This window comes from Mus musculus, chromosome 14 (genome assembly GCF_000001635.26).
Source record: "Mus musculus strain C57BL/6J chromosome 14, GRCm38.p6 C57BL/6J".
Taxonomy (NCBI): domain Eukaryota; kingdom Metazoa; phylum Chordata; class Mammalia; order Rodentia; family Muridae; genus Mus; species Mus musculus.
In genome coordinates this window covers 62,892,398-62,907,046 of record NC_000080.6, presented here as the reverse complement: position 1 = coordinate 62,907,046, position 14,649 = coordinate 62,892,398, and the positions used below count along the sequence as shown (strand labels likewise).

Below are 14,649 nucleotides of genomic sequence, written 5' to 3'. Positions count from 1 at the left end.
GTGTGTGTGTGTGTGTGTGTGTGTGACCTAAATATGCATGCATGGACGCATGGATGTGTCATGTCTGAAGGTCAGAGACAATTCGTGGATGTCAGTTCCCTTCTAGCATATGGGTTTCAGGGATCAAATTCAGGTGGTTATGTTGGTGATAAGGAGTCTTTACCAGCTGAGCTATCTCAGCAGCCCTGCGGATGATTGGTAGACTGGGAAGGAACTGTAATGTAGACATCAGCAGCAGTGTCAGGAACTGCAAGAATAACCATTCTGAAGGAAGGCCCTAAAGATCCCGGCTCCACAGTTCTATCAACGTAAGACTTTTGGGAACTTTCTTTATAACCATCCTTGACTCTCACTTTTAGGGTTTTATTCCTGGACGGAGTCAGACTAGAAAGCCCAGAAAGCAGACTCAGTTCTGGAGTAAAAACCCTTGACTACACTGTGATGACTGGTGAGGGGGAGCCAGCGAGCAGTGCTGAGGCTAAGCGGGAAGGGAAAGGGTTCAAAGACCTGTATTCAGCAGTGAGAAAATGACTGTATACTTGTCTCCGGCAGTGAAATGCTTTCCTCACGGGCAACCAGCCATTACTGCCCAGCACGACTTCATCACATAGGTGTGATGGTGTAGGGTGTAGTCAGTGTAGACTCCTAACAATCTATGGCAAGCACTAATAAGAAAAAGCTACTCAAAACATCGTTAAGATAAATGTTTATAAATTCTTCCCTCCTTCCTTAAAAACAATGGCTAAACATACATTTGCCCAAATGCTTCCAATTCCCTTGTAAACACTCTACATGGCTCCTAGTAGTTGAGCTGTCCTTGTAGTAATAAGAACTCTGCCTGGAACAATACTCAGAAATCTGTCTATGCAGGGTTACGGAAGCCAGCTCAGCCACCACTATCATGACCTGTGACCTAGCCAGTGCACCATTTATCTAGAGGGAGCCAGCACTAATTACAGAAAAACGTTCTTTCCGATTCCCATCTTTCTCTCCCAGGAGGAATCATGGCTTATCTTCTTTAACATCTTTGAATATTTCTCCCTGAAGGCATGTCTCATGTCAAACAACGGTAAGAACACTGTTTGAGAACATTGGAGATTTGATTTTAGTAGGTCAATTGAATTGAGTAATACCCTTGAAATTCACAACTATCTGGAACCTCTAATGTCTTAGTCAGGGTTTCTAGTCCTGCACAAAACATCATGACCAAGAAGTAAACTGGGGAGGAAAGGGTTTATTCAGCTTACACTTCCACATTGCTGTTCCTCACCAAAGGAAGTCAGGACTGGAATTCACACAGAGTAGGAACTTGGAGGCAGGAGCTGACAGAAGCCATGGAGGGTGCTGCTTACTGGATTGCTTCCCCTGACTTGCTCTGCTTGCTTGCTAATGGAACTCAGGACCACCAGCCCAGGAATGGCACCACCCACAATGGGCTAGGCCTTCCCCCCTTGATCACTAATTGAGAAAATGCCTTACAGCTGGATCTCATGAAGGCATTTTTCTCAAGGGAGGCTCCTTTCCCTGTGATAACTCCAGCCTGTGTCAAGCTGACACACAAAACCAGTCAGTACACTCTAAGTACAACCTCTTTTAAGAATAGTAAGTTAAGGTGTGACCGGTTAAGCTTTGAAGATGTAACAGGTTAGGATGAGACCACAATGGATTAGTGGTGACTAACGCCAATGACCGGCATCCTGTAAGATAAATACACAGGGGAAAATGGCATAAGGATACAGGTAAGCATAGGAGTGGTGGATCTACCAGCCACAGAACACTGAGGATTGCCAGCCAGTCCTAGAGGCAATTCAAGTAAGGAGTCTCCTTTGCCAGCTTCAGAATGAGCACAGCCCTGCCAACATCTTGATTTCTGTATCAAGTTTCTGAAACTGAGAAAATGAATTCTGTTGTTTTAAGCCATCTGTTGTGGCAACTCCAGGAAAGTAGCAGGCTAGGTACTGGCACCTGAGGCATTACTGCCACTCAACATGCTTCTGCGGGGACGTCCCCTTTCACATCTGCAAGGGACGCCTGACTTCCAAGCCCAGCAGTGGGTACCTATAACAAGATTGTTTTGAACCCATAGTACTATCTTGTTCCCTATACACAATTATGATACAGTTTAATTTATAAACTCGGCACAAACGAGATTAACAATGAAAAATAAGATAGAAAGAATCTCTTAAACTTGGGAGTCATTTACTTCTGCAGTTTGTGCTTTCTGTGTTCAGAGCACAGCTGTCTGTGGGTAACTGAAACTACAGAAACAGGTACAGACAAGGGACGATTGCCCCACAGGTCACTAGACACTGCACTGCCATGCACATTTATGCGACACTGGCCTTAAGGGATGACAACACCCCTAAAGGTGCCCAGATTCCTCTCTAAAGGATGCTGAACATTGTTATCTTCAAAGGCACAGCTTCTCCTTTTACTTGAAAAAGAAATAACGTGTCCTACGATAAATTCACTCCTCTCCCTTGAAGCTTCTGAAGGCTCAAGAGAGTCTCCCAGGAATCTCCTGTTACCAGGGACACAAATTCTATCCCTATGGTTTTCTGTGAAAACACATGCCACAGTGAGCTCCATCACATAACACAGTGTCAAGCAAAGCCACCTGAAGAATACTAACAAAACAGAAGAAAACAGTGACATTTTCATGAAGCTGTTCATTTAACTTGCAAAGTATGAATCCCTACAGAACAGTGCAGGCAGCAAGGCAAAAGTCTGTGAGATCTCCAAATGACAAGGTGAATATATGGAGGGAAGGTGGCACGATGCCCCACTCCCTAACTGAGGACCGACTGACATTTGGTTGCTTCTGGGCAAGGGAGGCTTAAGACAACCTGAGATCTTGACCACACTCCAGGACAGGCCCCAAGCCCACACAAACTAGACTTGATTGTTGGGGCAGAATTATGTGTGTGTGAAACTGAGTGGATGGGGGACGTGGGGGAGGATCTGGGACCAGTTGGGGGGTTCGAGGATGAATAAGATCAAAATACATTGTATGATACTGTCAAAGAATAAAACATTTTTAAAAAAAGACTGGTCAATTCATTGACAGGACTGACATATTAAAAAGAAAAAACGTTTTAATGAAACAAAAATTAAGTTGGCAATAACACATCACCTACTAAACACTATAGGTGATGAATTATAATTATGGGGGTCCAGAAACAATCTACATGAAATAACGTAGGAAATAAATGTAAAATATAACATTGCAACAACATCTTAAGAGATGATTAGAGCTTCGTGGCCCAAGATGGGATATTTGAAACGAGCGAAAGGGCAGATGAAAACAGTCCTCAGCCCCTGCAGCCTCTTGCACTTGCTACTTCACTTCAAGGAATAGGATGCTGTCCTCTCCTCCCTCCCACAACCAAGTGATGGCTCTGTCTTTCCCTTCTGCCTCAGAGGCGCCCCACCCCCTCCTGCTGGTCAAGCCTCCCAAGCACCCCCACTTCTGCTGCTGCTTGTCTCCCGTCCACTCTTGGTCCAGGGGTCAAAGGGTGTTTGTTCTTCATCTCTGACCCAGTGTGCAATGATACTGAGATTGGTTCAGTAAAATATGGATTTACTTTCTGGCTTTATCTTCCAAGTTTTAGAATTTAATCACTATTCTTAAAAGTGCATTGTGCTATACAAGGAACAGAGGACACACAGTCTCAAACAGGATTTCTTGTGTCTAAGAGAGTAAACTATTGAAATGACAAAATTCTAAGTATCTATCTTAGCAATGAATTTACTATAGTGATGAGAAAAACAGACTGGTCTCTCAATGTCTCTTGCCCTCCTATATGACAATTTTATAAGGCTTCAGATGTTTTTGAATCAGGAAGATTAGCAATTAATTACCTCCGTGAGACAAAGGAGGCATTTATAAGGAAGTTCTTGGACAAGCCATTACACTCAGTCCTTTAAAGCAGTGGTTCTCAACCTTCCTAACGCTGCAATCCTTTAACACAGAAGTACCTCATGTTGTGGCGACCCCCAAGCATAAAACTATTTTCCTTTTTTTGTTTGGTTTTGTTTGTTTGTTTGTTTGTTTTTGTTTTTCGAGACAGGGTTTCTCTGTAGCCCTGGCTGTCCTGGAACTCACTTTGTAGACCAGGCTGGCCTCGAATTCAAAAATCCGCCTGCCTCTGCCTCCCCAGTGCTGGGATTAAAGGCATGCGCCACCATGCCCGGCATAACACTATTTTCATTGCTACTTTTTAAGTGTAATTTTGCTACAGCTATGAATTGTAATGCTAAATATCTGTGGTTTCTGATGGTCTCAGGCAACCCCTATGAAAGGGTCATCAGACCCCTACAGGGATTGCAACCCACAGGCTGAGAACCACTGTTTTAGAGGCAGGTAGTTTGGCATCTTGCCGCTGTAGTAAGTAACCAGGGAAGCACAGAAGCCCCTGCCCCTGATGCTCCTGTTACCCAGCAGTTCTGTTTACTAAGAGGACTAATGAGTCAGTGGCTTCCCCACTTCTATAAAGTAAATAGCTACATCTATCCATAACTTGCCTCTAGAGTCAAATTTGTCCATGTCAACTAACCATTTATATTGATTTCAAAAGTGCAAAGAACCACTCATAAGTAAACGAGATCTAAGACTTTCCAGGGGCAGTGAACATCCCATACACAATCCTGTGACCTGGTGGGCAACATGTGTGTCTCAGCCATCTTTCTTTCCTTTGCAATGAGCCCTTCCACACCACTAAGCAGTTCAACTGTTTCTTTTCTCTTTCAAAAATAACTGGCGCTGGAGAGATGGCTCGACACTCAACAGTACTTGGTGTGCCTGTTGATGGCCCAGGACCAGTTCCCAGCATGTACACGGCAGCTCACAACCTCCTATAAGAACTCTAATGCTCTCTTCTGATCAGGCACACATGTGATGCACAGATATACATGTAAGCAAAACACTTATACATGGAAGATAAAAATAGCATATTTTAAAATTAATAATAAATCAGTCTATACATATTCCTCCTTTAAATATGGCTCTCCTTAAAGTGAACAAGGATCAGTATATTATCTCTGCTTTCCCAAGCAGCAGTGTACAGAACTACCAAATGAAATTTGAAAATCCTAACAAGTAATAAGCATTAGAGAAGTCCCACAAATATTGCTGATAAGCTTATTTATGTTTAGAAATATTATTATTATCTCCTTTAAGGCCATTTAACAACTACTTCAAGATTAGAAAGTATTCAAACACATCTCTAATATTCCTATGGGCTGAGGTAAGACTACAGGCAGAGGCTTATATTCTATTATATATAAATTTTAAGCTATTAAATAAAGTATGATCCTATAGTCTGATATCAACAAATTCATCTTTGACTACCTGGAAGGACAGGTTCTTCGATTCTCTGATGTCCCATGCCATAGTGTGGTGGCATAAAGGGTTCTCTTCCTATCCCCAGCTCTGTCAACATCTCTGCTCGCCTTCCTCCCCATCTCTTCTATGTTCTCCTCTCCCTCCTCTTCATCCCTTCTCTAGCATGCTGCCCACGGTGGGCTTAATCACAGCATCTTCCAGGTCTAACCTGGAGCTCTGACCCCTGCCCAGTGTCTGCACTTACAAGGCCCACAGCGTTCCAGTGTTTGGCCTTTTAGTTCACAAGTGCGAGAGCAGAGTTTCTCTCACCCAGGACTAAAGACAACACTGGATGTTTTGTTTTGTTGGTTTTACCTTTTTTTTTTTCAAGATATGGTTTCTCTGTGTAGTCCTGGCTGTCCTAGAACATGCTCCATAGACCAGGATGGCCTTGAACTCAGAGATCTGCCTGCCTCTGCCTCCTGAGTGCTGGGATTAAATGTGTGGGCTAGGTTAACTTACTGAATGGAGAAATTGCCAGATCACACTTGTTACTAGTCAATATACTAGATAAAAGTCAGTAAATAAGAAGATAAAGAAGACAGATAAAACCTAAATTTCTTTTTTTAAAAGATTTATTTATTATATGTGAATACACTATCACTGTCTTCAGACACACCAGAAGAGGGCATCAGATTCCATTACAAATGGTTGTAAGCCATCATGTGGTTGCTGGGAATTGAACTCAGGACCTCTAGAAGAGCAGTCAGTGCTCTTAACCACTGAGCCATCTCTCCAGCCCTCAAAACCTAAATTTCGAACCCCTAAGCACGTCAGTCCCCTCAAGACCTACAATCAATGGATCTAACTAATATTTATCTGGATCTAAATCTAAAATCTTCATCTGTACTTTCTTAACAAACTCATTCTATTTGTATTAGAAAGTTCAGATGACAAGAGCAAGCCAAGAGAACACAGAGTATCCAAACACAAGATCCCATATGCAGATGAAAGAGAAAGCAGCATTTCCCTTATGTGTCTGTTGCTAACACTCAGATGACGCATCTGATCTCAGTTCAATATGACCTACAGCGAGTATGGGATATCAGCTCCCTCTCACTAATGCAAATGCACATGGCTACAGTGTCTGTCTGCTAACATCCATAGCTAGCAACCACTAAAGTGGCAGGGTACACTAAGCCGCAGCATCTAAGTAAAGGCAGCTCTCCCTGCACAGAACTCTCCCTCACTGTAAGTCCCTGTGCTCCATACACTCTTTATTTAGCCAGAAAATGACTGTTACTTGAAAAACTATTAGACAACTTGTTATCACAGTACACAACACTACGCAGAAGGCAAGTATTTCAACTGGAAATCTTACTTATTTGTACTTACTGAGATTGTACCATTGTCTAGACCTATGGACAGTCTTCTTGTTTCCGGGTTAAAAGACATGCATGAACATGGAGCTGAAAGAAATGAACATGTTGATGAAATTAACAAACAACGATTCTCATTGATTCAGGAGTGTCTAATGAGTTAAGTGTGTGGCTAAATTCACCCCACTGTCTCCTCAAGCAGTTCATTTAAACCACACTCGCCAACAAAGTAAAGCAGTTTTACAACCAAGCCCCTAGTTTTTAAGTTGTCCTTTTAATGAATATACAAGTAAGACATCGTCAAATGTGGCAAGAATCAAGGCTGCGGTCTTGGCTTGTGCTGGCAATTCAGGATGGAAGTTTGCTGTGTACAAGCTGACCCTGCTTTGTGCTGTTACAGCTTTGATCACTGCTCTCTTGACCCCACCCAAACCTCAGTTTAAATGAGAGCAGGCATTGCCATCTGAGCTGGAGAGGAACTAGATTTTATTCTCTGATGCCAAACATTCAAATACACCCACCAGCGCAGAAAAGAATATTGGTTCTGAACTTATATGGGACAACTGAGCTACCAGAGAGCTTTTACTCTGAGTGTTTAGGAGGTACACTGGAGGTTCCTATTTGAAAATAATTGTAGCATCATTTTCTTTGTATGAAGCTAAAAGAGTCCTAAGTTTAAATTCAAATAAAGCATCCCCGTCTGTGGTAGTAAGTATACAGTGGTTTTATTTTTAAGTGGAGTTGTGGGTTTAATTAGCAAAGCTGTACCATGCTGAAGTAGGGAGAAGCCCTTATTCAGCATCACAAATGTCTTAGAGCAGAAGTCAGACAGAGCCATACACATACCAAGAACAACATGTGAGGCCAGGAAGCCACCAGATGCCAGAGGATAGATACTGTACTGGCTAGTTTTGTGTCAACTTGACACAGCTGGAGTTATCAAAGAGAAAGGAGCTTCAGTTGAGGAAATGACTCCATGAGATCCAACTGTAAGGCATTTTCTCCATTAGTGATCAAGGGGGAAAGGCCCCTTGTGGGTGGGACCATCTCTGGGCTGGTAGCCTTGGGTTCTATAAGAGAGCAGGCTGAGCAATCCAGAGGAGGCAAGTCAGTAAAGAACGTCCCTCCATGGCCTCTGCATCAGCTCCTGCTTCCTGACCTGCTTGAGTTCCAGTCCTGACTTCCTTGGTGATAAACAGCAGCATGGAAGTGTAAGCCGAATAAACCCTTTCCTCCCCAACTTGCTTCTTGGTCATGATGTTTGTGCAGGAATAGAAACCCTGACTAAGACAGATACCAAAACCCAGACTCCCTCACAGCCTTCAGATGAGCCAGAGTTCTGCAGGAGCCTTGAGGTCTCAGCCTGCAGAACTGTGAGGCTGTACAGACAATGCAGCTGTTGAGCCGGCTCACCTCACAGGACTTTGTTATGGTGGCCCCAGAAAACTAACATGGGAGTTATTTCACTATGTGTCAGTGGTTAAGAATAAAATGCATTCTTTTCAAGTCTCTCACTCTCTGCACATCATCCACTTGTGGGTCTCTGAATTAACTGCCATCTACTGCAACAATAAACTTCTCGGGTAGTGGGTGAGAGGTATACTCATCTATTGTTATAACAATATATCATTACTGCTATATTCCTTTAGCAGAATGACAATGTTACGGTTTTCCCACTCCCTTATAAATATCAAAACTGCCAGATTCATCATTTTATTTCATCGTGTATGTGTGTGTGTGTGTGAGAGAGAGAGAGAGAGAGAGAGAGAGAAAGAGAGAGAGTGTTAGTTTTACATGAGTCTGCAGGTGGGTGTGCTCGTGAATACACATCCAGAGGCCACCTGGAATGTCCAATTAAAATGTCCAACTGTCATCTTCCACTACTCTCTGCATTACTTCCTTGACAAAAGTCTCTCATTAAACTGGAAGTCCACAGGTGAACAGCTATTTTGATGGTTTCTTTACTGCACCCCCTCCATACCTCTTCCTTTTCAGAGAAGAAAGAGTGCACACAGTTCTAACAACGTGTCAAGCTACCTTACAGGATGAAAGTAAGAAATAAATAGCGATCAGACAGCAGCAGGAGTAACTGCACCGGCCGAGGACTGGTTGGATGTGTGAACAGCGTGGCCCTCTCATTAAACTCTGAGCTTACTTCAGGACCCTAAAGATGGAGTCCGGGGCTCTGCTGGATCTCTTTGTCCCCCACTTCCCAATGTGACACATACATCTCAGCTTTTTTTTCTTCCCATTTGTGACATTTTTAACTGGCATGCATGTTGAGGAAAAGGTCAGGCATGACTTGGCATAGGTGGTAACATCGAGTTAACTCCTAGAATGCAGGCTGGGGCACAAGCATGCAACTCTCCCCTCCGCAGCCACTTACAGAGAGACAGCGGGAGCCTTGAGTCTATATTCACCTGCTGACCCCGTGTGCTAATCCGCCTCTTCTCATCGGAAAAGACCTATCGATGCACTTCCTACCCTTCGCTCTCATGCAGCTGTGTCACAGATGTTTATGATCACTGTCTCCGGTGTTTTTCTGTTGCTTTCATGTTATTTGTATCAGAAAGATAACAAACAATGGCCACTTCAGTTCCCATTTTCTACAATTCATGCTTGTTCTGTGCTTAAATTATCACTAGGCTTTTGGCATGTCCAAATTGAGTGCATGCACACATTCAGATTTAACTATTGTGATCAGATAGTAAGGCCTGATAAATACTATTACTTTATAAATGTGGTTACCCTAAACATCTTAAAACCTATTACATAATACCTTTGAGTATATTAAATGTTTTAAAAATCTTAAAATACTAGTTATTTACATAAAACAACATTTACCAGTTATAAGATTTTATTAAGGTATAAAAGTGAACATTATACATACATTTTAATAAGGATTTTCTTCCAAAAAAGATTCTAAATATATACTTAATTTTATCTTGTTATATAGTGGGTAACAAAATTTGATGATTTCTTCAGAATATTTTTACTATATAGAAAAATGTTTAATGTAAGACTTTTCACTATATAGCTTCCCGACCCCCAGTTCCTTCCAGATCCTCCCCTCTTTTATCAATGAAAACTAGAGTTCAAAATTAGAGCCTTTTTCAAAGGAAAAAAAAAAACCCAGATGATTTTATCAACTAAAAGAAAAAAACAAAAAACAAAAAACCATCACCTCAAAGACTTTTCTGATTTAAAGCTCAGGACAGCATCCAGGAACTTCTAACTCACTCCTGCCTGGGAGGTAGGGGCTTTCTCCCACCATCTGAGAGCACATTCCTGCAGACTTGGGAAATTCTGTATCTACGCATCATCTTCAACGACACTGACAATGGAGGACCCTGAGAAGCTAAACATTATCTGTTCATGTTTCTTAAATATTTTGTGATTAGATTTTTAAAAATTATGGTATTTACCATTCTACCTAGTATACTTCAAATGATAAAATCATACTAATATTGGTTTTAATGAAGTTCCAAATGAAGATATTATGTACTTTCACGTCATCATGCCTTTGTGTTATGCCAATTTGCTTATACTAAGCCCCACATTATACAAAACTAATGTTTGCAAGAGTAGTTTCTTCATTATATATGTATATATATAATTCATTTATAAATTAAATGAATATATATTCAAATATATATGTGTATATATATCTGTATATATATATGTATATATACATATAAATTTTTATTACCCAGCGTACTTTACCTAAGCAAAACAAAAGTTTCCAATTTAAACTTTAATTCATTGATCTAAGTATTAATACCCAATGATTTGGGCTGCCCTCCTTAAGTAAATTATATAAAGAATATCTATCTCTAGTAACCACACCATCCATGACGACTTATGCCTTAAGTACTGATGTTTCATTACCTAATTAGTATCTGAAATGTCCCATAGCATAATCAGCCAGTATTAAAAATATCAAGCAACATTTATCTTTTTACAAATCTAAAATTGGGGAAGGTGCAATATTATAGTGACTCCTTGTCTTGGACTAGTTCTAGCCCCTGGAACAGTCTTTCCTTCTCCACTCCCATGACTAAGAGATAAAAATCTTACAGCCCACTAGTTTCCGTCAGCCCGTGAGCTAAGAATGTCATCAGAGGGTGCACTGGGCCTACAGGAAAGTTCCCACCTTGCTGTACCTGCAACTTTGATGTACCCACCAACATATTTCAAACTTGACTTCATTTGTGACTTTGTTCTGTAAAACTATAAAACTGTTCCCACAAGAGAACATGGAATTTGGGGTAACCTTGATCTAGGCTTCTGGGGCCATGGTCACTCAAATTGACCACAATAAAATCTTATTCCCTTAAAAAAAATAGCGGCAGAGAATTTCACATTGATATGCATGTAAGTACAAGCTGAGGGCATAGTGAATTTACGAAGAGGGGTTACAAGTGCGCAACTCAGAACTTTGGGAAGGATCAAGCCACCCACCACAGTCAGCCTCTTTTGAAAGTAGGCCTTGACTAGGTCTGAGAAACAGGTGGTTCTAAATCAGTATTTCCGTAAGCATTCAGGCTCCTATGCTTTGTCAGCTGAGCAGAGGGTGACAAGGTGACTGCACCTGTGTAAAATCTGAATGCTCTAACACAAACTCACATTCAAGACCCAGGGCAAGCTAGACAGATGGCAAAACAAGTAATTTGAGTGGCTTGTGTGATGGGCCTATCTTTGTATTTGTTGTTGTTGGGGGTGGGGGGGAGCGCTTCTGTTTTGTCCTGGGGATAAATTCATAAATACCCAGGAGTTAACTCCCACCTGCCTGGCCTGAAAAAGAGACTCCACATGGCCTCCAGACCTCCAACTGGTCTGCACAAGGCCTTCACCCTCCTGACCTCTAGTCACTGTATCTCTGGCAACCAAGGTAGTTTACCTGTCCCATATTCCCAAAGGAGAAGTTGGCACCGAGGGCCGCCAACTGTGAACCCAATTCTCTCACATCTCCACCACCTGCCACTGTGGCTGACGCATCAGATTCCTCCCTGCCTGTCTTCTGTCTTAAGTACATGAGTGAAAAAGCTAATTGGTAGATATATCTAAAATATCTCAACCATGGATACCCGGGGCTTCCGTGTGATATTTTGTCTGTGGTATAATGGGAATATAGTGGATGAAATAGTACCTCCACTAGAAGCCTAAAACACATGTATAGCTGTAATGAACTCTCAATCTTGGACCCTGAGGAAGGTCCCTCTACAACTAACAAATGTGAGTAGAAGGGCCCCAGCTGAGCAGGCTGTAAGCTGATACTACCACAGCAATTAGCATCAACAACATGGAGACACCAGGGGAGCAGATAAAAAATATCTGTTCCAATTTCTCTTTAGCCCAAATATGTATACAGTATACATACGTATGTATATATGCATGAATGTATATGTATATATGTGTGTATTATTGCCTTCAAAACAAGGCAACAAACACCCTCAGTTCTCTAGAGGCTCTAGGGGTATAGTTCAGTAGGTAGGCACACCACCCTGGATTCAATTCCCGGAACAGATATGCAAGCATTCTGTTGAAAACAGTTTAAGTAAACGCTCTTCTGGGAACACCAGGGACCAGGCCCTTATGCAGTACTTCTGCTATAGTCCTCAATTGTTGGGAACAAAAATAAAGGGGGACCCTAGGGAGGCCCAGGGAGAAGTGGGGGAGGTAAAGGGGCCTAACATCCAGCCAGAGTTCCTGTGCTCTGGGCAGGCAGACACAGGCAGAGCTGCCGGACACTTTTCCACTAGGCCCCAGGTGAGCATGCCTGGCCCACGCAGTGGGGTGGGGGGGTGGGGGGGTGGAAAAGGGGTAGCCCCGACCAGGGACCCCAGAGCTACCTTGCTAAAGCCCCAGGGTTGTAGGAGAGAGGGATGAGGGAAGGAGTTCCCAACACTGGCGAGAGTGGCGCAGCGGTTCTAGAAGGTGCAGAGACACTCTATGGTTTAAGAGCTTTATTATAGAAATGCAGGGGGAAAGAGAGAAGGTAGAAAAGAAAGAGAAAGAGAGGGGGGAAGGAAGGAAGAGGAAAGTCTAGCGAGAAAGAGAGAAGAAGAGAGGAGAGGAGAGGAGAGGAGAGGAGAGGAGAGGAGAGGAGAGGATAGGAGAGGAGAGGAGAGGAGAGGAGAGGAGAGGAGAGGAGAGGAGAGGAGAGGAGAGGAGAGAGGAAGACAAAGAGAAAGGGAAGAGGTGAGAGAAGTGAGAGATGAGAGGACAAAGGACTAAGAGAGTGATGTGCAGGCTGAGCACCCCTTTTTATGGTCTTCACTGTTGCTAGGTAACTGGGGAGGAGTTTAGCCTGAAGGTCAGAAGTTTGAGCCATTGTTTACATGACTACTGACCATGCTTCTCTTGTGGGGACTGTGGGAGGTGGTACCTTAGGCAGGGGCCAGAGTTCCAGGAGCATGAGGGAACGCCTACTGTGTCATGTAGGTGAATTATGACCATCGGGGTTCAGACCTCAGCTCAACTGGAGACCAGCCTGCAATTCCCCACACTCAATGAATTGGGAGAGTGCTTACCTAGGACCTGCCTTCTTCACACAGTGTGAGCATCATGACTGCAGAAACCAACTGCTGTATTGTACCTCCACATCCTCTGGACATTGCACGTGGCCAGAAGAAACGTTAACATCTGGTGGACAACGTGTCCAAAGAAACTAAAGGGGAAGGAGGATAAACAACTCTTTTCTATTCTCCATATCTACATGGCCTCCCTCCTATCAGACCATGTCCATGGAAACATGTAACACTATAGGCCATGAGTCTGCCCTTCTATTTAAAGGTCACAGAGGTCCAGGAGAGTGTGACAGGCAGGAAGGGAAGTATTCTACGAGCCCCAAGGCTTGCCACATACTTGTAGCTAGAGCTAGGTTAGTGTGAGCTCATGTGGGTGCCCCTAGAAGGCCAGCAGCCTGAGCCTGCCAGGATTCTGACTGGCCTAGGGGGATGAAGGAGGGAGCCTCCCTCCCAGCATTATCACACGGCTTCCTCTCTCCTCACTCTGCCTGGCTCATCCTTTTCTGCTTTCAGCTCCTACTGCATCTTCATGCACAAATGTCTAGATGCTCTTGGGTTTAATGCTGCCAGTTTTGGGTTCGGAACAGGACCAAGACCACAATTTCCTAGTCAAAGTGCCAAATTCCTGGGAAAGCCAGATTGGGCGGAGGTGGGGTGGGGAAACCACCTTATTTACACAAGGCTGGATCCTCTTGGCGTCCTTCCTTCAGTTGACTGGGTGGATAGCTTAGAACAGGACTAGGAACTCTAGCATGGACAGTGCCTGGGATTTATAACAGTGCATCTGCTGTTCACTGTTCTCCTGCGTGTCACTTCTCTAGGTCACTCGGCATTTCACACACTGCCTTGCTGGGTACCCAGCACCAAGCTCAGGCCTCACCACTCTTCTCACCCAGAGCCTCCCGCCTGGTCCCCTGTGTTAAGCTTCAACTTCTTATTAAAGATACAGAATATCTATTCTCTTGCCAAACACAACAATGACTATATTGTAATGACTATTCTAGAGGACCAAGTCAAAAAGCCACCTTCTGCATTTGGAATACTACTTCTCATATAAACACAGAACATGGTCATAAATGCCTGTAGCACACAGTTTGTAGCCATTCACTTGATTCTCTTTCATTTTCACTTATTGTGTAACCAATGCCACAAAAACATTAGTTAGGGACAGCACTGAGTAATCTCGTTTATTTATTTATTTTTTAAAGACTCAAGATGAAAGTACGCATGTAATGTAGTAGGTTTCATTACTGACAACTATGAAGGACGTACACATGCCCGCCCCCCCTTAACCTGTGTGCCGTACTGAAAGCATCTAAGAATAAAACATTTCAGAAATCGCCTTGCCCTATGAATCCTCTTCATCTGCACATCCTTGGCACTTACATCAGTGGCCAAGGTATACTAGACATGTCAT

The 14,649-nt window shown here is 43.1% G+C and overlaps 1 protein-coding gene across 6 annotated transcripts in view; it reads right to left on the bottom strand.

Moving 5' to 3' along the window:
• The window catches only part of Wdfy2 (WD repeat and FYVE domain containing 2), a 123,849-nt gene that overhangs the window by 54,463 nt on the left and 54,737 nt on the right, over window positions 1-14,649 (bottom strand). For 5 of the 6 annotated variants that reach the window (XR_003950859.1, XR_001781124.2, XR_383185.4 and 2 more), the window contains exon 3: window positions 6,719-6,792. The exons of the other annotated variant lie outside the window; for it this stretch is intronic. Coding sequence is in view for 2 of the 5 variants with exons in the window: in NM_175546.4 (NP_780755.2) it covers window positions 6,719-6,792 (74 nt within the window). In the remaining 3 variants the exon portion in view is untranslated. The remainder of the gene's footprint in view (window positions 1-6,718; window positions 6,793-14,649) is intronic. 6 annotated transcript variants of the gene reach the window in all.